The sequence below is a fragment of the Pyxicephalus adspersus genome, chromosome 1 (assembly GCF_032062135.1).
Source record: "Pyxicephalus adspersus chromosome 1, UCB_Pads_2.0, whole genome shotgun sequence".
NCBI lineage: Eukaryota > Metazoa > Chordata > Amphibia > Anura > Pyxicephalidae > Pyxicephalus > Pyxicephalus adspersus.
Window position 1 is genome coordinate 87,920,106 of NC_092858.1, and position 25,728 is coordinate 87,945,833.

At 37.9% G+C, this 25,728-nt stretch overlaps 1 protein-coding gene across 1 annotated transcript in view; it reads right to left on the reverse strand.

Moving 5' to 3' along the window:
- LOC140328020 (uncharacterized) overlaps nucleotides 1-25,728 on the reverse strand; it is a 57,047-nt gene that overhangs the window by 6,545 nt on the left and 24,774 nt on the right. The window contains exon 6 of the mRNA XM_072407351.1: nucleotides 18,348-18,405. Within this exon, the coding sequence (XP_072263452.1) occupies nucleotides 18,348-18,405 (58 nt within the window). The remainder of the gene's footprint in view (nucleotides 1-18,347; nucleotides 18,406-25,728) is intronic.

The window sequence follows — 25,728 nt, forward strand, 5'->3', positions numbered from 1 at the left end:
ACAGCATACCTATTGTTGTTGACCATGTCAATGTAACAACATACAAATAATCAGGTCACATACAATACAATCACAATGGAACAAACACGTAAAACCATTGCTTTATAAATATAAAAATGCCTGTAATCCAACCAAAACTCGTATGATTATATGAACTACAAGGCATGTGCCCTTGTTAACCCAAAAACTACAACTACAAATCAATTTGAACAAAAACAAAAATGCAGTCATATCGGAATCACTCAATGGCGGACCATAAAGCATACCTAAACTCAGAAATTTCACTTTACATAAAAGGGTAGACAACCCTTTTATGTAGAGTAAAAATTCTGTTGTTTTTATTTTTTTAAGTGCAACACCCTTTTTGTTTCTGCAGTACCGCCCCCTAATTTTTGATTGCCTAGGCGATCGAGAATGAATGGGAGTGGAAAGCCTCCTGGGATTCCTACGTCACGCATCCCAGAAGGCTTTTGGGTGCTCCTTCTGCGCATCCCCAAGCATCTAGGGCACGTGCAGAAGGAGCATTTTCACTCAAAGAAAAAAAAATTGCCGATCTCACACATGCACAGTGAGATGGCAGCGCCCGGAGCACCGGACGACCGGGACCCAATGCAGGACACCCCTGGATGGATCAGACTGCCCTTCGCGATTGAAGGCCAGTGTATTTTTTTTTTGGGCTGTTTTTAGTTTAGTTCCTCTTTAAGGTCCAAGATGTAATATAAAGCCTTGTAATATAAACAGGGGGGGGGGGGGGGTCAAACATAAAACAGAAACAACAAAATAGCCCATGGGGGAATGGAAGGAATAGACAGGAACAGGGATAATAAGAGGAAGGTAGCCCTCAACACAAGAATTCGGGGCTAGAGTTGGCAACAAATTTCTCTAACATATGTACGTCTGAAATTGAGGAGATTCTTTAAACCAATCCCAAGCAGACCAGGTTATTTTACACTGCTTTGTTCGATCATCATCGAACAAGAAGCAGTGAGGTGTTGGCGGGGGAAGACACAAAGGAGAACAGTTGTCTGTACAAAAGCCACGATAACAACTTACTTATATTTGGTATATTAAGGGAGGACATGGGAGGAACCTGTCCATTGTAAAGTATACTCTTAAGATGGCGATCATCAGAGGCAGACCAGGATAGAAATTGTGTTACACCCATTGCTGGGGGAAATGCTGGGTTGTCAAATAATGGGGTCATGGGACCTGGCCATGTTGATAAATTACCTGTTCTAATGGAAATATCCTAGTTGTGTAATAAGTCAGTAGCGAGTCCAGATATGGGGAAGATTGACTGTAAAAGGGACCGGTCCACCCAAAGTAAGGACTTGAGGCTAATTGGGGAGAGGGACTCCTCTAATGAAACCCACCCTTCATCTCTCCATTATAAAACTAATCTATCAGGCATACCAGGATAGATGCATGGTAATAGGAGATGACATCTGGGACCCCTACTCCGCCACTATTCCTAGATTTGGCTAAGGTACGGAATGCTAAGGCATTAGCCAAGGCAGGATACCCATTTTGAGAATATTAATAAGTGCAAACGTAGGGAATCATATTTCTGAAGGTCAGATTGGAGTTTACTACATAGAGAGGTGTGATTAAATGTAAATATTTTTGAGGGGTCAGAGGTAATGAGTATTCCCAAGTACTTAATTGCCTCATTGCAAAGGAAGTATTAGTGCTGATGGATGACATTTGAGTAGAGTATAGAGAAATATTGAAAATTTTAGACTTAGTTACCTAAAGTTACTATATTAACTAAACTTGTCAAATTCCTTCAATATAGCTTGCTTGCTTCTCTCCCATAAATCAACCCGGTTTGGTCCTTATGAATTATTGTTGGCATGTATGGGGAAAGCCTATCGGCTACCAGTTTAGAGAATATCTTTGCATCAACATTTATCAGAGATATGGGCCTATAATTTGAGCATATTGCGTGATCCTTGCCTGGTTTGGAGAGAACTGTAATAATTGCTTACAAACTCTGTGATGGAAATGGCGTGTCGGCGGATACGGAGGAGAACAGAGGTTAAAAAGGAACAAGATTGAGGACATGCAGCTTATAAAACCACGGGGTAAACCTATCTGGGCCTGGGCTTTTACCAGCTGGTGTAGATTTAATCGCCCCAGAGACCTCTTACTCAGTAAATGGGGATTCTAAGTCAGAGGTCAGCTCCGGGTCTAACACCAGAAGGGCTGTTTCTACTATATACGTTTGAAGAGAGGGAGGAGTCACAGGGTTGGGGCGAATTTGGTATAAATCCAAGTAATACTTATGAAAGGCCTGTAAGATATTCCTGGGAATGAAGGTTATCTCTCCATTTGCTGTCCGTAATAAAGGTATATACCCTGTTTCCCCGATGATAAGACACTGTCTTATTTTTTTTTGAAGGCCAAAATATGCTCTAGGGCTTATTTTCAGGGGGATGCCTTATTTACCCATGAAGAAGACTACAGCCATTCATGTCCACTTCTGATCAATCTGTGCCAATCATTGTCCCCTTCTGATCACTCATGTGCAATTCAAATTCCCTTTCTGATCACTCTGTGCCTTTCAAATTCCCTTTCTGATCATCTTGTGTCATTCAAACTCTCCTTCTGATCACTCTGTCATTCAAATTCCCCTTCTGATTACGCTATGCTTTTTTTCTATTGCACGGCAGTTAGGACAGGGGAACAGCAGGTGGCGCTGTGCCGGCTTCTTTCGCTTTGCTTTACAGACAGGAGAAAACACGATGCTGGCAGAGGAGAGAAGAGAGACGCTGCAGCCAGACACACGCAGGATCGGGTATCGGGTGAGTATAATATTTTAATTATTTTTTTTGGGTGGCTTATTTGCGGGGGGGGGGGCTTATTTTTCATTTTAACATGAAAAGGGGGGGCTGTCTTATTTGATGGCCCTGCCTTATCATCGGGGAAACACGGTATGTTGTTGACGCCCGTGAGTGAAGCCCTCACACTAAGAGTCTGCCAAATTTGTCGCCATATTGGTAAGTCAGTTTACGGAATCGGTCACAGTGACGTTGGTGCGCTTCAGTTCAATAAGGGGAGTTCTGGCTGCAATTCCAAAAATACATCGGGGACATGGTTTGTTTATGTAGATGTTCTAAGGATCGAATTTTATCTGATGTGAGCTTAATATCTTGCGTCCTAATCTAAAGTCTGGCCCCTTGCTGTATTAGAACCCCCCTAAGGACTGCCTTCATAGCTTTCCATTGTATAGGGAGAGAGGTGGGGTCCGAGGAATGGTCCCCAATAAAATTGGAGATGACATTATGGACCGCCTTCGCACTTTTTGAGTCTTTGAACAGGAAGTCGTTACACTTCCATGTAAATTCTCCAGGGCCTGCCTGCGGAACGTGGAAGGTCACCGAAACTGAGGAAGCAGTAGGGTGCCAATCCAGTACAAGATGACTCGATAGTATGTAATCAATGCGAGAGTATATACAATGCGGGTTAGAGTAAAAGGTATAGTCATTGGTCGTCAGTTGTAAGGTGTGGCAAATGCCGAGTAGCCTAAGGTCATGTAACCTGGAGCGGAAAGAATTCAACTTAGAGTAGGAGGTTGGAGTTTTCCCAGGGGAGATATCAATGCGGGGGTCCAGTGCAAAATTTAGGTCGCCTCCCACAACGTTAATACCCTCTACAAACCCTTTCAGGATCTCCAGGTATTGAGTGGTGGCCATTGTGGGTTGGTGGTTGGGTACATAAAAGGAGGCAATCAAAAAAATCAAATACCTGCCCTGGGGATCAATATGGGTATCTAATATCTGCAATGCCAGGATTTTATAAAATGCTATAGAGACTCCCCTTGTTTTGGATTCCGAATTAGAACTGTGAAACCAGGTGGAGTAATAGCGGTTGTGGAGGGATGGAATCCTATCAGTTTGAAAGTGAGTCTCTTGAAGAATTAATATTTATGCTCTTGTCTTGTGTTGAGCATATAATAACGGCGAGCATTTATTGGGACTATTGAGACCCTTAGTATTGAGGGTACGGATTTTCAAAGATTGTGCCTGATTATTTGGTAAGGACATTGGTGTTTTGGGTCATATTATTGGTATTAATAAGGCTGGGTTGGTATAAGGGCAAAGACACTATCAAGGAGGGTAGGTTTAGCAGGAAGTGAGGGTAAGGGAAAAAAAGGGGGATAGAAAAAGGGGGAAAAGAGGAAGGGATCACATGATGGATGAGATGGGCTCAACTCGCGCTCGTGGGCTGAAAAACTAAAGTGGAATCAAAATAATCCCAAACTTCCGTCTCTCAAGAACAGTAGGCCTATGTGGGGGAAGTGTTGGTGTACAGCGGGAATAAACCAATCCCGCCCGGGCAAACCACACAATCAGAACTGTAGAATTTACCAAACAAATAGTATAACAGTACACAGAGTTGAGACCATTGCATAGTAAAATTAACTAACTAAGATATAAATCAAGAAAGTGAAAAAGTAAAGTGCACAAAGATCCATTCACTAATTATTATCTTGAATGTATGAGCACACTCAGTGAATGGTATCTTTTATAATACCCTGAGCCATAGAGGAAGATGCTGAAGTGCTGACTAACTCTACCCGTATAGTACCACAGGGCAACAGTGGAAGGAAGCACCATAGGACTCGTTACTTAAATTCAAAAAGGATATAAAAAAACATAGCTATATGTAGATCCATAGACAATATATGTGGAATCCAAAGAAGTAGGAGGAGATAACCAAGTCCATAGTAATGGAACTGGTGATGAGACTCCCATCTCCCAAAAATGTAGAGGAATGTTCCGTCGATATAGGTGTGAGATAAGGAGTGTCTTGCCCGAGGGTGAGTCTACTGTGGAGGGATCCATAGGCAAAGTAACATATAAATAGGGAATGGCGGTCACTCTGGGTTAATACCTGTGAAACAAAGTGTAAACCAGAGAGAGAGAAATGGGTCCTTAAGTGAAGACCATCCACGTTATCAGAAAAGATCCATAGGTGTGGAAAGAGGATGAACTGCCGGGGAAGAATCATTCACAGAAGCATAAGGTCCCATCTGGAAGGCAGATTAGGCAGCCAGGAAAATATATAACAAAGACAGTCCAATAATAGTAAGTTGCTTGAAGATCATATGAAACACCATGGGGTGTCCAAAGATGCCATGGAGAGAAAACTACTTGCAATGATGTAAATCCAGGTGTTAAAAGAAACTCTAACATGAGCTTGGTAACCCAAATGGGGAGTATAGCCAGGTAGGTATAAGCCAGAAGTATTTCGTTAGTATATGGTAGCTCAGGAAGCATAATCTTTAGTTAATTCAATTTTTAGAGGTGCCATGTGGGGACGGTTACGTGCCGCAAGTTAGGACCCGCTGTGTGCTCAAGGGTGGCTTCCACAAATAAAGAAGAAGCAGAAAACGGAGGATGCTGCAGGTGGGTGGATGAAGTAGCTGGAGGGTTCTGATGCAGTGTGGGCTTTGCGGATTGCCGTTCCGGCAATGTTATAGGAGAAAGGTGCAGATCCACAGGCAGGTGAGGGAGATCTGCTGGAGAACGGAAAATGTGGTTTTTACCACCTTTGTGGATAACCAGGTGGAAAGGATAACCCTATCTATATAGAATATTCCTTTCTTTCAAGACATTAAGCAGTGGCTTAGGAGCCCTGTGGAGATCCAATGTGAATTTGGATAGGTCTGGTAGCAACTGACGATGTACACCTGTGTATTCAATAGACTCAGCGTTTCTAGCCTTCCTCATAATACCTTCCTTGGTCCTAAAAAAGGGATCCTACAGATAGCATCTCTCTGCCTTTGAGCTTTAAAATCGTACTGTGGGCTGTCATTTGAGTGGAAAGCTCAGCGCAGGTAGATTGCAGCGTGAGCATAGTAGCTATGACTTACTGCAAGGAGCGCTGCAAGGCCTGGAATTCAGATTTGCAGCTAGCTTCCAGCCTGCCAATGCTTGATTCCAGATCTTGTCTAGTAGGCCAGGAATGTAAGGGCTTCTAATTGGGGAGCTTGGTGTACTTTGATTGTGGAGGGAGGGTTATTCTGCAGTGTCTAGGGATGCTGATTCTGTGTTTAATCTGGGCTGCTGCCGTTTTGCGGTCCCTGATCCTGAATCCGAGGTCGAGGCTGCAGCTTTGCCGCCAGGTCCCATGTGGTGTGGGCGCCGGTGGAAAAAAAGCCTGCCAGCCCATCTGAAGCACTTCCACTTTTTGCTGATCCGGAGGTAAGAAAGAGGCACTATGTGTGCTGACACAGCGTGGACCCCCCTGGGCAGATCAGAGCTGGGGCAGTATGTGTGTTACACCGTCATTAGCCAGCAATGCCCCCCCTAAAAATGGTTTCTTTAAATTGGCAATGTTAAGTCAGTGGATCTCAAAGAATGCTTTTGGGATGCAGTATGCATTATGGATGTGCAGTTAACAGATATGCAGCAATTGCATAACGCTATCAGTGTAGTATGGATCAAAATCCCAGAGGAATGTTTCCGGCACCTTGTTGAATCTATGCCATGAAGATTTAGGGCAGTTCTGAAGGTAAAATGGGATCCAACCCAATACTAGCAATGTGTAGTGGCCAGTGAGTGTATACACTACAGTTATGTGCAGAGTACCATTTTACCCAGCCTTTATACTTTAGAATACCATGTTTACACTATTCAATACAAGTTTGCAGTATAGGATCAAACATGTTTTTTAGGGTGGTGTATAAATGCAAGTTATAATTATGATGTGAAAAACAGGTTAATCAGCAATCGCTCTGCGCTACATATTTTACATTCATTATCAACCTACTTGCTCAGCAACAGACTGTTTATTGTTTCATGTCTGCTGCGAGTGTGTGTGTGTAATAGCTGTTTTGACTGCATCTCCTTATGCTCCTTTTTTATAAGCGTGGAATGATACAGATTGAAAGTATTGTACTTGTGTTAGGTTTATGAATCATTTTTTTGAGGCACCTACAGATCAAGGGTCTCAAAATTGTACACAAATATGGGTATGTATAAGTTATGATACATACAGTTTAAACTGTTCTATAGTATTAATTGATGAATAAAGGGTATGCCAAAGAAAAAACAAGCAGTACATATTCCCAATACATGCATTTCCCTATGCAAGAACCAAAAAATTCCTGTTGACCTATTAGAAATGCACTTGTAAAAAATGCAGCTCATTATCCGTGTTATAGTTTGACAATACACAGTATTTTTGAGTGCCCTCAGCCCTGCCTTGTCTCTTTTGCTAAATTCCCTAAGTACTCACACTTTCAGATAAAAACAACATAAAGTCTAAAGGTGCGTACACACTTCCAATTTTTATCGTTCCAATCGAACGACGAACGATCGATTGGGCAAAAAATCGTTCGTAAAAAAGTAACCAACGACGCCGACGAACGAGGAAAGTCGCTGGAAACGAACGACCGGACCGGCGGATCGGATTGGACGACGATCGTTGAACATCGTTCGTGTGTACGGTCGTTCGTTGATCGTCCATGTTCAGAGCATGCGTGATGAACGAACGTCCGTTCACTTTCCTGTCGTGCACATAGTTCCTCTATCGCTTAAACGATTGTATCTATTGTGTGTACAATATCTACGAACGATCGTGTCGTTAACTCTATGTGCAGGATCAGTGCTATACGATCGTTCGTGTATATCGTGCAGGAACGTTCGTCGTTCGTTTTCCGACGATAATAATTGGAAGTGTGTACGTAGCTTAATCAACCAGTCCAAGATAAAAACTAGGACTATATGAGATATCACAGGAAGTGAGCAGAATACAGGACAGTTTTGCACTGATGTAATTAACAGGTATTTTTGATCACTTATGCATTCAATATATAAACATTTTTCTTTTTTTTTATTAAATAAACCAAAAGAGAGAAAAAACGAGAAACTGATTGTTGGCATTTACAGTCATTACATTAAAGAGAACTCATGCTGAGAGGAATATGGAGGCTGCACTGCTGATGACAATGTTGGTCACTTTTCAGTTAGAACTAGGTGTGGCCAGATGCAGATTAACAAACTAAAGGCTTTTAAATCAGCAGTGACAATGCTGATAGCAGTGTCCCCTGAAACATTCTTTCAACATTCTTTTATCCTACTATGTAAGCAGGAATAGCTGTTGCTACACCTTCACAGAAAACTGTAATAGGTGGGTTTCTCTGGCAGGTTTAACTTATTTGTGAAACTTTGCAGGGGAACTAAGAGAAAACTGTACATGCATATGCCCCTATAAATAAATGACCCTGCACATATTCTGTTTTATTTGGAGGCCATTGTTTTACTTCAAGCACATTCTCAAATATTGACCTGAAAAAAATGCATGTACCCTGTAATATATCCACTCTTTAATTGCATACTTGAACAGGTCATTGACTCCATAAGTGTTCAATTGGATTAGAATTATATCTAGGAAAATAAAGTAAGCCTCATTAGTTATAAATATATGTACATACAATGACTAGTTGATCATTAGTGAACAAGCAAATTGCATGTTCTACTACAGCGTGTGTACACAGAATTTGCTTACAATGGGGATTTGCTATAGAATAATGTTCTGAGCATACATTAACTATGATATAGTATGTTAATACATAATTCAATAAAATATTATTTTTTATACATCTACTTACCTAGCAATATTAAATGCAATTATGTTAAAATTAAATGGAACCATAGGCCACTGGTGCTTAGATTCTTAAGTCGAATTTAGCAATGTCAGCATACTCTAAGGGCTCTCCTTTTAAAATAGGGAATCACACATTCCCTCAAACATTCATTTATGGAAAACTTTCTGGTCCATGTGTTTCAATTGCAGTTATTGATTCCCACCAGGTAGTGTTTGAGGGAATGTCAGAATAACATTGCTGTTTAAAGGAGGTAGTGTTCTTTTGACAGGCTTTTATTTTTACATTGAAGCTTTCATCCCGTTGACATTGTGATCACATAACTGGAAACCACTCCTAGTTCCCAATTATCAGTATGGACCTCACTTGTCAATGATAGCTAGGATTAAAAGCCAATGGTCACATAAAGTGTTGATTGGTGGCTCTCAAATTGGGGATGCTCCTCAGAACATTGCACCCTACTGGGGATCGTTTATATATAGACTTCAGATAGAAGGGTTTAGAGATGTATGTAAAAAACCCTTTGGTGAACTAACCTCATTTCCTGTCTGATGGACTACTGGCATCATCAAGTCCTCTTCTCCCAATGGGCCTGATTAATAAAGCTCTCTAAGGCTGGAGAGGATATTTTTTCATCAGTGAAGCTGGGTGATCCAGCAAACCTGCAATGGATCTGGTCCAGGATTCAAAACATTTTCTTGCCAATGTTTAGAGTTATTCATATTTTTTGAGTTATGATTTAAACAAAATATACAGATTAAGGGACAGTGATTGTGGAGGAGGAAGATAGGAAATAGAATGTTCATACAGAGTTCAGCTTTAATAAGAAGCTGCAAATTCCTTTTGTTGAATGGCTGAAAATCAAGAACTTCATAAACATAATAAGGAAGAAGTAATTTTATAGAGAAATGAACATTTACTGCTGTCACAAAGCTGATGACGCAAATCATAGAAACCATCAACATGCAACAGCATCCAGAAAGATCTGACTCACTGTGGAGATGTTGCCAATAGCTTTTTTCAATAAGATTTGAACTGTATGAATCAGAATGTTTCTTAGTGACCCACTGCAGTTTCCAGTTTAGTGCAAATAATCATTTCAAGCAATCAGCACAAAAAGCTGGAAGTATGCATATGAAATAAAAAAATTGCATGTGAAATGTATTAGTAATTGGCTTGACAGTGCGGATGGCTGGTCAGATGCAAGAATATTTTACAAGATATCTGGATACAGCCTTGTCATAGTGATTCACGTCACAATCAGAAGACACAGGCAGATATAAAGAGGCTGAAGGGTAGCTTCTGTCAGATGGCTTAGTGTTTTAGCTCATCATTTAGTTTGATTCATTTCCTTTGCCAAGTAAAAATAGAGGTCACAAAACATTTCTCATACTTTATATTAACAGATTTATTAAATTAAATTTAAAATTGATATAGAAAAACAGAAAGTTTGGATTAGTGTCATACAGACCATTTTTGGCTCTGATATGTGCTGCTACACATCACAGCAAAAACTTAACATGGACCCTGTATTTCTTATTCTTAAAGCCCAACCCCAGCCCAAATATTTTATTTCACTCTCAAATGTTTTGCCATCTATGTCCCTATTGGGGAGGCTTGTCCACACTTGGTGTGAACAGCCCACACTCCTTTAGTGAATCAATTTTAATGATACACATCACTGTGCCTCTTACCTGTCTACCTGCTCTGGTGAATAGAAGCCTTTTTTTTTTTAGATTCCTCCCAAAGTTGCTAATGTATATCTTTAATTTTACCATAATGGTGATTTAGTTGAATCTACTGGATCAGGCCATTGACTACTCAACAAACAGTTCTTTGTTAATTCACATAGGCCAACCGGAAACTCGGCTAGGATTTACCCCAGACAGAAGTGGTAAGCTGTGTATTTGGAAAGCAACTCATAATTCTGACTATTTTCTGGTCTTCTTATTTACTGCTTACTGGTATTACCACAGCCAAGCAAATTACATGCTTGGGGCCGTCAAACTAAAGTTCTTTTTAGCGCCTTCTAAAAGATGTTTGACTAATTCCTCAAGGAGACATTTTAAAAGTTTTACTAACCTTCTAAATTGCTGCTGCCGTATATAGGGAGCTCTACCACCAACCCAGTTACTGGAAGATGCTGGAAGACTATGTACTCTTAAGTTGTGTAGTTTTAGCTACCTTGTTTTACAAACATTTGTTTGGTAACATTTGGTTTGCTATATCTTTAACCAGCCCAAAACAGGTACAAAAAGTTGCATGGTCCATAGTGCTTAACGTATGTAAACCCTAAAAATTAATTGTTAAAAATGCAATTTGAGACCTTTGTTTTATCTATTTATAAGGAGGCTTATTAGCCCTACCAATCCTTATCTTGGACTAAAGATTAATCAGTGTCTATCTAGTAGAAATTAGAACAGTGGGTCTAAAGCTACGTACACACGGCAGATTTTTATCGCCCGATAATCGGCATCGGCCAATTATCGGGCGAAAATCTTCCGTGTGTACAGTCGGTGTCGTCCATCGTCCGGACGACCGACCTGCCGGATCCACGGACGATGGACGACAGCCGATCGTAATGAAAGGGAAGGGGGAGAGCGCGCAGCAGGGTGCCGCTCCGTCGCTCTCCCCCCTCCCCTCTCCATAGAGTATGAACGGTGCTGTATGTACAGCATCGTTCATGCATCTTGCAGCCCCTTGTCGTTGGAAAGGATCGTGAAAGATCCTTTCCAACGACAAAAATTGCAAGTGTGTACGCAGCTTAAGTAGTTTGGGAAAGATAACTGGGTAGGGGTAACACCTCTCAGTCTAAAAGAGTGGAGACCCCTTGTGTTTGACCTCCAGAAGCCATAAGAAGTGAAATGTTGATTCTGTCGGCAAAAAGTATTATTATTATTATTATTATTAGGTATTAAATTATTTATTACTATTGATTGACAAGTCTGTAATTTGTGCAGACATTTAATTTTGGTCCAGATTGAAATATCGTTATCCAAAGCCAACTTTTTAAAATCCAAAGATAAAAATCTTTCAAAGACCTGGAGCTTAAACAAAGTAATTTTTCAAAAAGAAACTACATTCATTAAATCCTGGTATCCTAAATTGATTTATTTGTATGAATAATTTAATCTTTCTTCACTGTCAATTATATACCTGGATTTGATATTTTAATGTTTCGGATAACTGGTGTATTACTATCCTATAACATTATGTTTAACTATAATTCCATTGAAGCAGTAAAGCTAATCTAGGAAGTAGCAAAGTGATCATCCTACTGGAGCAGGATAACAAGGGTAGCCAGCTGAGCAAAATTACGAATCCCTTAACTAACATAACATTATAATATGCAACATATTAAAAATATATATTTAGCTGTATTCACAGAACTGGCTCACACCAAATACACTGTCATTCATTATGCCGCATTTGTCAGTGCAGGCAAAATATACAGGCGATATATGAGAACATTTATTATTTTCAGTCTGAAAAACACTGTGGGACATTTTAAATACTAGGTGCCTTGACCAGCAGTCTGTTTTTTAAATTGATTCAGAAACAATATGCAAAAAAAGGAACACAAAATGAGAGGTCTTCAAAGGGAATAGTACGGAATGTGTGTAAAGAATATTACGTTTTTTTTTTTTATACCTTTACTGGTAAAATCCCTACTTATTTGCTGTATCTTTTATAGGCTAGTTACAGTTCCTTGGCTCTGTGCTAAGCAATAAATCTGCCCTCTGTAACACCATTGATCATGTGCTCTGTAATGTATCCATTATGATATATTTTTTCTATATGACTCATTTTTGACATCCTATTTAAACACCTTAATCTATAATGTCAAGAATATCTGTCTACACATACCTGCAAGTAAATATCGGTATACATCAACATGCAAATGGCTTATAAAGGAACACAGACAAATGTTTGTACAGACTATAAAAGCAACATCAATACAGCAAGTAATACATTGATTCGACCAGGGCCATTATTACTGACATAACATGCCATCAGCTATGTGCAGAAATGATATCCTTAAAGCTGACTATGGTGTTTATTTGTAAGAGCGCTTTATTTATTAGACAAGCTACAAGGTGATAATAATGACAACGGAAGCCTATGGGAATTTTTGCAAGCAACAGTTAATAAAGGCATGAGGACGGTTAGGTAATGACATTTCAATTTCAGAACTCCTACAAATCTCAGCATCTAGTGTTTCTAGTAAAGAAATTGCATAAAATAAACACAACTGCATTATATCAATATGGTAATTACATAGCTAAAATGATTGCATGAACCTTCCAAGAGCCTTGTATATGTGGCTTTTAGAGTGCTGTATTCTTGCCATAATTGGCAAATATACAAGGTAATTAATTTTTCTAACAGCTTCATAACAAATAATATTAGGACCTAGTTTGTAAAACAGCCCATTATTATGTATGTATATGTCACATAACGTATGTCTGAGCCTCATGTTACAAGAACAAGGATAAGCAGGCAAAAAAAAACATGTTGCTTCATAAACAATTTATATCTATCTGACAAGACACAGTAATCCTATTAAATCTGAATGGAAGCTTCAAGAGATGAAAAGGGTAATGAGATTGCAGAGGGATTACTTAATCATTTTAAACTGTTGAACTGTTTAAACTATTCTAATATTTTACACTGAAAATAATGCAGTCATGGACAATGCATCCCACACCTACTTCATTGATATCTGTTATTAATCACACATTTGAAGGAGAAATCCAGCTAAATTATATATTTGGGACGGCTCAAATCTCAAATCCTTCTGTATTATCAATAAGCATTACTTTCCTTGCTATGGGAAATAAGTTAAAAGCATACATTAGCCTCTCCACCTCACTACATCATGTGTTTTATGAATAAAACCAATGCAAATATACAAAAATACACATAATACACAATACACAAAATATATATATATATAAAACACTGGTAAACAAACATTTTCCTGCCAAACAGATTAAAGTCATTAAAGTCAACAAATTTTTTCTTGGCAAACATTCCAAACAGAATGAAACATTCTGTTTGGTGCACAGATTCCAAATATAGTATTGGTTTCGCTTGATTGGCTCTAAATTTTGAAATAATAACCTAAAAAAAAACTAATGAAACATGAAAATTAGCAAAATTAAACTAGATATGCCTATGTTTACAATATTAAATTTCGAAATACCTAATGTCAATATATTCTATATTCAGTACATTTACAGAACTAACCACAAAGAAATCATCGAAAAACTCTGTTTATATGATTTCCTTTTATGCTGATGATCAGGACAATCACATTGAAGGCTCCAGCAGTAGTCTCTCATCATGTGTCTATCCCATCTGCCCTGATACCTTTCTTCCATCACCTTTATATCTTGATGGAACCTCTCCCCTTTCCTCACTGAAATCGCCAGAGTTTTCCTGGAAATTTTTGTCTGGAAATTTTTGCGGAGATGGAGATAGCGTACCTTTATGCTCATAGTAGCACCCACATTTTTAAAGTTTATTAGCAAGTTTTATAGCAGTTCATAATTTTGTGCTTTATGGTTACCCAAGAAGTTCTTGACAACCATGACATAGCTGTGCCAGGCAGAAGTTTCAGTATCAGTCATGTAACTTTGAATCATTTATCAGTTTCCGAATCTGGGGTCCATCAAAGATTCTTGCTTTTAATTTTTCAGTGCTCAATCCAGGGAAGAATCTACAAATGTATTTTAAGCAATCAACTCCTTGTTCAGAGCTCTAACAAATTGCTTCATTAATCCCAACTTTATGTGTAATGGAGGGAGAATGATTTTTTTTTGTCAACCATTGGCTCGTTAATGATGTTCACTGCACCTTTTTTCATGTTTTCCCTTGGAGGCCATGTCACTTTTTTCCAGTGATCCTGCTTTGCTCTACTATCCCACAAGCAGATAAAACATGGGTACTTTGTGTACATGTAGGAAGTTCACCATTTTTAAATCAACACATATGGACCAATGGTGTTCATGATAGCAAAGCTTTTGTAAGAACATTTTGATATTTTCATATTTTTCTGTGTGTGACCAATTGGAATTGATGCATAGCAGTTGGCATTGTGCAGTAAAACAGATATCAAACTTCGAGTAGAACTGTCTATGAAATGCCGCCAGTCTTCTGCTCGGTATTCTGGTACTACCATATGGGCTAGTAGTCCAGGGATGTTACAACAGTACACAAAGTCTTCATCTTCACTGAAATATGGTAAGAGTGTCACCTCTCTTGTCCTATAAACCGTTATTTTAGCTTCCGGTCTTAGACTGTTCTTTTTTTTTAGCCTGAATGCTAAAAGTTCAGATGCTTGTTTTGACAGACTTAGGTCACGTATTAAATCATTGAGCTCTTCTTGGGAGAACTGCTGGTTTGATTAAACACCTCCTTCATATTCACTTCCACTGCTAACTCCTGGATTACACTTCAAACCCTGTATAATCTCCACGTCGAGTACAGGAATATCAGGGAGTGTACTGAACATGGGAATATGGGAACATCAGCACCATGCGGCATAGGTCGTCTTGCTGACCCAAATCAGGGTACTTCCACTTTTTTTTCTTGTAACGATTGAATCAGTTTACATTCACAGCACAAAAATAACAATCATTATGATGATTTTTGGGCTTTGGCCATACCATAGGTACATCAAATTTTAAAATTTTCAGTTTTCCATTTTTCCACTGACGTAGACACACTACACAAGTTTTGCATACCATATGGGGAGCCCAATTCTTATCTTGGTCCCTCAGTTTAATACCAAAATATGCAAGATATGCTTGTTTCACAAATTCTGTAATGTTTCTTCTCTGTTTTTGCTGAGAATATTCTCCACAAATGTTGCAAAAAACATTAGGGTCATTTAAACAACTTCTTCCTAAAGAACTCATATTTCTATAAAAAAGAAAATGTATGAATAAAGAGAAGGCAAATGAAAGTTTCATGAAAATAATACTACATTTAATATAAAAAATTCAAAATATTGGTGTAAATAAAGATTGATAATATTATGCTGTGTTAACATTTTTTTGTTGGTAAAATCATCTATTCTGATTCCTGTATCACAAGAACTACAGCCAATTCAATGAAACTGATGTCATTTCAGGATTCAGCAGACCTGAAATACACTAAATACACTTCTTTTTTGTTAAGCTGTGTAATCATTTAAAATTAAATTTCATACATGTTTTAACTATACATATATTTCAACAATATTTTATTATTTTATTGTAAAAATGATCATTCAGGCAAGAGACACTTTGATTGCCTTTGCAATCACATGCTCACATTTACAAATCACTGTGTGTGCATGTGCATGAAAGCACATTCTGGTGTACTACACCAGTTTAAAACTAAAGACCTATATTTACATTGCTGAGGTTTAAGTCTCAGGTGGCATGAACATAATATAATATAACCAACTAGTTAATAATACTTCTAAATTAAGTCTTTATTCTGGTGGGCTAATTGGCAGCTACCATTTATTTCAATATTTGAAATATCAAACTTGTACATAAAATGTACCAAATTTAGTTTCAGTTTATTTCAACTTGACGCTGAAATTAAAGTACTACTATAAGTAATTTTTTATCTTGCTCTGTCACCCAGAAAGCTTACTCTTTTACGCAGCTATAATTTTAACTTAAGCGTCAGAAATGAACTCTATATTTTATACATTTGCTGAAGCTTCACCTTATTTTGAGGTATTCCATATCTTATGGCAAGACTTTGGTCCTGTGTTACCCAAGAGTGTCAGTTTATTAATAATCAATACATCTCTGAAAATGCAGAGCTCTGCCATGTCCCTTACATCTTACCTGGCTTTTTATTAGTCAATTATATGCTTTATTGATTAATAATAAAAAGGTTGGTAATACATAAATTACATAATAACAATAACACACCTTATACAACAATGGGTTATTACATTAAGTGTATCAATTGCTTTTACTGTTTATATACCGTATTTTTCGCCGTATAAGACGCTCCGGAATATAAGACGCACCCAATTTTAAAGGAGGAAAATCCATTCAAATTCCCTTTCTGATCACTCTGTGCCTTTCAAATTCCCTTTCTGATCACTCTGTGTCATTCAAAATTCCCTTCTGATCACTCTGTCATTCAAAATTCCCTTCTGATCACTCTGTCATTCAAATTCCCCTTCTGATCACTCTGTGCTTTTTTTTCCACTGTACGGCAGTTAGGACAGAGAACAGCAGGTGGCGCTGTGCCGGCTTCTTTCGCTCTGCTTTACAGACAGGAGAAGACACGATGCTGGCAGAGGAGAAAAGAGACAGACGCTACATGCAGCCAGAGACACACGCAGGATCGGGTATCGGGTGAGTATATTATTTTAATTATTTTATAACACATTTGTCGTATAGGACGCACTAACTTTTCCCCCCCAGTTTTGGGGAAGAAAAAGTGCGTCTTATACGGCAAAAAATACGGTAGATTTTCCCATAGATACGCCTAGCAGCAGATTGTACCACTTTCACAAATCCAACAATATTCACAGTGATATACTACATCATATGCAACAACAGGAGATCTTGGGAGACTGTAAGTATGTTGGTACATGTATAGTACCCTAAATGTTCAGATAGATCCACTGTCTTATTCTTTCAAGAGCTAGTCACCTGGCCAAACTGCGCAATGAAGGGAGAAGAATAGTATTTTATATTAAGCTACTCATAACTCTGGAACCACTATTCATTTTGATATGCAGTTGTGACCATACATGCATTATTTTATTGTATTCTCTTTTGAAATTGCCAGGTTTGTGACTGGTTCTCTTTAAAATGAGCTTTTTGACTTTGGACTTGTGTTACTATTAGGCTTCTCGTCATCAGCAAAATGTTAAAATATGCCACTTGTGTTGATGTCCTTCCTTTGCCCTGGGGTCATTTATTTAGGCTTTATTATTATTAGCAATATCTAGGTCCATGTGGGGAGAACTGTGGTTACCCAAGCATCATTACCGGACACTTTTCTAATTCACCACAGGGGCTCCATGGCGTCAATAGTTAAATTCTATACATCTTGAAAACATATCATGCTTCCCAACTATCCAGGGCACCAGTGTGACAATGTCCTTTTAATACAATAAATGTATTATTATATTCATCCCTTTAGAATCATGTTACTTGATTTATTTATTGTCAATTATTTATTATTAATATAGTTTGATTTTAACATTTTAAATAATCTATAAAATAACACGTGTATTTTTCTAAGCCTTACAAGTATGGTTTTTACAAAAAAAATATACATATGCATTTTTCTGTTTATAATTTGTATTTTACTGTGTGAAACAGGTGCAACATATAACCATTAGTATTGAGAATAAATGTTAGGCAAACACCTTAGCTAAAATGCATTTTGTTACTAAATGTGTAAGTTGAAGAGAAATATTCACAATTAGGTTTATGTCTGAAAACCTAATAAAACTGTGCAGAATTAACTGCAAAAGAGGTCTTTTATATAGCGATAGGGGAGGAGCTTGGGTACACGAGTTTACATGTCATGTGACCAGGTTTACTTCTCTTGCATTCACTTTTTCTCCTATATAATAAAATGAAAGTAGATCATATTTGTAAAGCACAGTGATGTGATTTATAAAGGCAACAATAAAACAACAATATATAAATACTATGTATAAGTTAAAAGACTGATCCAAGAATAAAATTTACAAACTTACAGCATTCGGGAACCCTTGAAATAGAGGAGCACTGTGAATGCCACTATTGACGTAGTTGCTGCAAGATATTAAAAGGAAAATAATGTGAAAGGCAGCCCTTCTTTATTTAAACAAACATACAGAAGTTATTTTTTTAAATAAATTTATAGTCTAGGATTTTCCATGAGATAAATAATGTATTTCAATAAGAATTGGTGCACAAACATGCAATAAAACACACTTGGCTAATTATTAGGATAACTTGACATTAACAACAATGTGGTAATGGAAAACAAGGCAAAACTATTTGAAATTACAGCAACTACAGTAGGCTGGCAATAGTTTAATAAAGGTTGCACCTCAAAGGAGTTAAAAGAATGACACTTTCAAAAAAATGCAAACAAATATTATTTAGTATATTAAAATATCATCATGTTCTTTTCAGTTTAACTGTATGTTTGTAAATTACTAAATCCTATATTTTTTATATGAAGGTCTTGTTTTAAACCATATAAAGATCCTTAAAAGTGTGATCCCTTTGACTTTATTAACAACAGTGTCTGACATAAATACATGACAGGAACATAAAATTCCTCTTCATCACTTGTGGGATCACCAGCAGTAGAATGGAGGTCCTGATTCACTCATATAGTTCTTTAAAATCTTTATTAGATCTCATTTAGAATGCTGAGTTCTATTCCGAATACAAAACAATTTTAGAGAGATAGATTTAGTCTAAAGACAGGCGACAAAAATTGTGAAATGTCTAAGAGATAAAACATATCAGAAGAATCTGCAGGAAGCTAGTTTCCTAAGGATAGAAGGGAAAATGGGGACATGACTGATTGAAACATTTAAATACATGAGGATTGTGAGTAAGGTTTAGTAGAGCAGCTACGATCAAGAACATGGAGATCAGGAAAAAGCAGGACTAGATCAGTTCATAGCTAACCCTAAGAACGTAGCCAACAGTAGGCACCTATGCAGAACTGACTTAGAGTCAGGGGATGTCTGGGGCTCATTTGCAATGGCACACTTTGCACCTCCCTATGTCTGCCCCTGCCTAAAAAGTATTGGATGTTATTAAAAGTTAGTTGATACTTGGGGCAGACCTTTAGCACAGGTCAACAGTAAGCTCGGACCAAACAAATATCAATATTAAGATAAAAAAAAAAGTGGCAGACTCTACAGAACACTTGGTCTTTTCTGTATAAACCTACATAAAATTTTAAACTACAGGTAGTCCCTGGGTTACATACAAGATAGGGACTGTAGGTTTATTCTTAAGTTGAATTTGTATGTAAGTCGGAACAGGTACATTATTTTAATAAATGCAATTAGTACAGATGTCTTTCTTAACATATTATTGGGCAGCATTGTGTCAGTTACTGTATAAAGTCCCTACTGTGAGTTAATCACAAACAAAGCAAAAAAAAAAAACTTTATGGAGCCTAGACATTCATTAACTTCTGGAGCAAGGTGTGCTTTGATATGCAAAAAGAAACAACTGCAGAGTTTGTCTTGGTCATTAAAGAGTTACAAGAGGCTGTAGAAGAGCTCAGTCTCAGCTGTGTTTAGCAAAAGATTTCTTCTGCAAGTTATGTGAACCGCCCCCTCTGCCCTGTCAAGCCTCTGTTCTGCACATGAAGAGCAGGGAAGCCTGTTTGTATCTAGAGTCCTCCGTATGTTGGATGTCCTTAACTTGGGGACTACCTGTATTCCTGTACTGCACTAAACTAAATACAGTCCGCATGATTATCTTTTCCTTTTAACTTTTTTTTTTACAATCCGGTTGTGTGGAATTTAAAGCTGAAAGTTCTGCTTTGAAAATTGGTGATGAGGCGGGGCAGAAAGGAATAGCCAGTGTCTCTTTTGAAATCAATATACCTGCCTGATCACTGTCTTCTTTTAAAAAAAAAGCAGGGATAAATGAACTCCTATGTGCATGCAGTTAGGTCATCCCAGATCCACCAATAAAGTTGGTCGAAAAATGTAACCGGAAGAGAAGAGAAGCAGGAAAAGATGGCAGAATCTGTGGTGGAATGGGGACAGATTAGTCTCTTCTGCAATAAAGGACATGCCTGGTCACATTTTTTAATTCTTGAGTTTGGTTTTACTTTAATGTCTACAAAGGGTACATCACACTACACTTTACAACTACACAAAGAAGCATAATGACAGTAAAATCTCAACTACAGATATATGCAAGCCAGTAATACATTGTATGCAGTCAACAATTTTATCTGTTTTATTAGGAGTGATCTCCTGGCCAACAATTTAGGCAAAGTTCCAGCAGTGCAGAAGAGGGGGGACTGCTCTTAATAAAGGGGCTTCCAGATAATCTGGAAGACAAAAAATAAGGGGAACCACACATTTTTAAGTTTTATATGAGAAAAAATTAAATCAAGAAAAAAATGCATGGTGTTACTACTATTTTTTTAAAACCAGTCTCCTAAATAGCTTTAGGACATTCACAGAAAGGAAATAGGGGCTGTCCATAAATCTATAACTTCAAACCATAAGAAAGGGAGAAGAAAGAGGGCAAATGATGTACCCTTTTTCTGTGGCAAAACCAAATCCCTGCATGCCCCCAATAAACAGGACATCATGCCCCCAATAAACATAAGCTCTGTGCTGTGGGGGTCTATAGGTAGCAAGCGAATTGGAATATAGAAGTGCCCTTTTTTAAGGGGAGTTTCTCCAGTTGCCCCCTTGCTGAATTGTGTGAACGATAAACACATTGACAAGAGTTTCTCCTGGCTGTATGTGTCCAAAGCTGTTGCTGGGAGGTGTGTGGGGGGGTCAAGGTAGCCAGTTTAGGCTGGGTCTACATGGACCGTTTTAAAAATGCATAAAAACGTTCCAACCACGTTTATATGCATTTTTATGCACTTTTACAAGCATTTTGAAGCTTGACTTTAAAAAGCTAAAAGACTTTTATAAACGCCTATGGTGCTTTTTACCGCGAATTGACGCGATTTTACATAAGCATTTATATTTTATTTTTTTACATTTATATTTGTAAATGTTTTACTTTTAACCCTTTCAGGAAATGAGTACAGGGGTACATAAAACCCCTTACTGATTCCCTGAAAGGGTTAAAATATGTGTACAAAATTGGCTTTAATGGTAAAGTATTTTTTTTGCAATGTGTTTGTTCGTGTAACTAAACTTTTTTTTTTTACAGGTTATCCCAATGACAGGATAATTCCCATAGCTGCAATCATGATATGAGCACAGCCATGGGACTCCTCCTGACAGTGAGGGATCCCCGGGCACTAGGGGTTAAATGAGGACAAGGCCATTCAGCTCTAGTGCTTTGTGATTGGCTGATGTTTTCCTAGAGTTGAATGAGGAGACTTGTCCCCATTTATCTCTAGTGCTCTGTGATTGGCTGAGAAAAAGGAAACCCTGATGACAGCTCAAGCATCATCAGAATTTCCCTTTCCTCAGCCAATCCGGGAACAGAGAAAACAGCGGAGCTCTGCTATGCTGACAGTTCCGCACTCGATTGCTCCCGCAGCCCTAGAGGTCCTGTGACATGTGTTCTGTATCTGTAGCACATACTACAGCTCCTCCTCTGTAGCAATCAGGGAATTGAGCTGTCAGCATACCAGAGCTCCGCTGATTGCTCTGCTCCCTGATTGGCTGGGGAAAGGGAAATCCTGATGATGCTTGAGCTGTCATCAGGGTTTCCTATTTCTCAGCCAATCACAGAGCATTGGAGATGAATGGGGACAAGTCTCCCCATTCAAGTCTAGTGCTGAATGGCTGAGAAACGGAAAACCTCAGACACACACACACACACACACAAACACATTTATTAAAATACTTTAACATTAAAGCCTGGTCCTATTTTTTTTACACATATTTTAACCCTTTCAGGAAATGAGCAAGGGGGTTTTATGTACCCCTGTACTCATTCCCCAGGGTGAGGTGGTGGAGACCTGGGAGTCTCCCTATTAAAGGGGGCTTTCAGATTCCAAAGTCCTGCTAAAAACGCTTATAAAGGCCCCCATTGTTTTCAATGGAAGCTTTCATAAAAAGCTTAAAAACGCATGTAAAACCTCCATTGAGTTCAATGGGAGCGTTTTCCTGCATTTACCCTGCGTTTTAATTTTTTAAACGTTTAAGATAAAGCTCATAAACGTGCCTGAAGGAAAGCCCTGGTGTAGATTAGCCTATTGGAATGCATAGGGATTTCAAACATGGGCTTTAGCCTCAGGTTAAATGCTGGGGAAACAGTCCGTGTACAGTAAGCCTTAGGAAAATAAAAAATGTAAATCTTCCCCTGGCAATAAGGAACTTGCATGCATTTCAGATGTGTACTGCATATTTTTTTATTTTGTTTTGCCCTGACATAATCTTTACATTTTTTTGTATGTATTTAACAAATAAAAATATATTAAGGATGTATAATATTTTATACCACCCATTTGTGCAGTTGAAAGTGCAAGTAAATACAAATGTTTATGCAACTGAACCCAAAATAAGAGTTAATGCTGGCTTGTGTGGTCAACAGGAAACACTATACTTTTTCTATGCGACCCAAACAGTTGTTTGATAGTACAAAAGGAATTTTATGTTTAAATCTGCAAGTCCTGCAGATCACACTTTGGCACAGTAGGTCTGAATTTATTTCTGCTGCTTAATGAGTTGTGCAAGGTCTGAACATAAGCCAGACATAACATAGCCAGTGCATGTACACAGACAGAACTTTACTGTTTTTAATAACACGGTATGGCAGAAGTCCTTTACCATCATTCTGCTACATATTTATTTAGTTCCTTCCAACTACTCTTTTAAACCTTGTATATCAGGCTCCAGTGACAGCAGCAACATTTTAAGGGAAACATAAATCACTGATACACATTGCTCTGGAAACACATAACGTTTCTCATACAAAACAAATTCTTTTTGCTGCATCACTTTAAGCCAGAGCGTTAGACTGAGCAGAATAAAATAGTAGAAGATTAAAAATGTGTTTAGGGGTCAAAATTTAGGTGTAAAGTTTGGTGCAAAATGGTTAAAGAAATTTGGTTCCAGCTTTCAAAACTTAGTAGCCATACTCACAATACCTCCCTAGATTAAAAAAAAAAAACTTTTAATTTATTGCTTGACAGTGAATGAGCACTTAAGACTGCACACCATGTGATGAAAGGATCATCCCTGAGTAACCTCCCAGTAATTAGGGAGACTACTGCAGAATATATACTAAATTGGTGGTTTGATAAAAAAAAGCTTGACAAAGCCCTTGCAGACTATGGATTATATCTATCCTCTAGATTTTTTTTTACAAGATACAAGCCCCTCACACAGTACAGCATGCTTGGACCATGCTTCAGATAATCCTGCCAATTCTTGTAGCCAGACTGTACTAAGCCCAGTCCAGAGAAATGTGTGCCACCAGCATTAAATAAAAAATAATTCATACAGATTGTAAATTAAATATATTTTTAAGATTTTCATGGTAATGTAATTATTTTTTATATACATTTAAAAAAAGGGCCATATTGATACATATAATAAAAATTATTTCTTATTAGAGAAAACCACTCCCCCTTTGCAGTACTTCTGATGAAGCAGACAAACTCTGTGAAACGCGTCGAGATAGAGATAAGGCTTTGACACAAGGCTTTCAATCTATGTAAACTGGGTGCTGAAGTCAATGGAAAATTAATATAGAATAGTAGTGCAACGTGGGAAAAGTAGTAGTGTTAGCAGTGAATTTGATATGCTGAGTTATGGTCAACAAAGTTTTTTTTTATGTGCAATTGATTTAGCAATTTGAAAAAAATGCCTTTTTAATTTATTTTGTAGTGGTTTGAAGTGCCTGAAAGTCCTGCTACTTATATAACCCATACCCTTACTTTAAAAGTTCTGGGTTTCATTTTAAATCTGTTTGATCCTTGGGATGTGGTACATATTTGCATTAGTTGTAATTAGCGGTCAATCAAAGTATGGAAAGCATGCTTGGACCACACATCTGGCTATCTGATAGAAACTATCCCAAGAGATCCCCAGATGGTATAGAACTCCAGTTAATTTAAATAAATGGCATCCTCACATATTCATCAAATGCAGCGGATGTCAACAGAAGTTGGGAATACTATCATGCATATGGTGGTTCTGTCTATTAATAAAAGGATACAGACATTCAAACTTATTGATAAAATTACAGTAATATCTCTTCCATTTGTCCCATGGGGTATACCATTTAGAACATTTAGAACATTCACCCCAATGTATAATACCAAAAATAGATCTGCTACTATTTATTGAATCTACATGACTTCAAATGGGCTACAGAAGTACTGGAAACTTCAAAGAGAGAATAGTTGACAGAAGTTATAAGAAATAAAACTGAAACAGGACAAGATTTTCAGATGGGCTGCACAATTTGGCTATTTTCTGTTTTACCTATTTTTTTATTACAATATTTTGATCAATTTGACTTTTTCATCTAATCAATCAAAAGTATTGCATATTATGAGATAATGCCATAGGCCATGTGCTTTTGATATTTTATATATTTGTTGTGCAAAAACATCAAAAAAAGTATTATTACAAAAAGGTACATTCCCGTGTAAATATGGACACCCTAAACTGTAAACAAATCTGACATTCACTGTGAGCAGAGAGGTTATTTATTGCATAAGAAACAGCTAATATCCCTTCCTATTATGTATGCGCAGTATGTATGAAGCTGGGTATCTTGGCATACCCCTTGTTGCTGGGAGTTACCTAACTCCGGTGCTCATGTACAGGAGTTATGTCATTCCTGCCTGGAAAACAAGATGGCATAATAAAAAAATTGTGATCAGGCAATTTTGGAAAGGTTTCTTTTACTTCCTCTTGTGCCTACCACAGATTGGAAAAAGCCTCACAGGGAGTTTTAACCATTTCATACTTTACACAAAATGACAAGTTTAGGATTAGGATTCAATGTAATTGAACTGACATTTAGAGCCTAAATAAACTTGTGCAGGTAAAAGCCCATAAATATCAAGTACATACATTTTTATTTGCAGAATTTGTACTTCCAATAAACATTTTTTTTAAATTACTTGCAATGTGCCTGTGAACGTGCTAGGGAATTGAATCATTCCATAATACCTGCTCCCTCCTAGCACATTAAGGCCCTCCCCTCTTCTGGGAAGGTTTTATTGTCTATGCTTGCCCAGCTTGCCCAGCTCCTTCATCCTTTACCTCCTATTTTAACCACTTATGTAGCTGTCAGGGGAGGAAAGGCCACTACTATAGAGAGTTACTTGAATGACAGCTCTTAGTCTGTTGGGCCTACTGATATCATATTCATGGTTGCCCCCAGCAGCAGTCTCAGGGCTTTAAATTCTACATAACTGAAGCTTTTTACAAGAAGCATAAAATACAACAAATACAC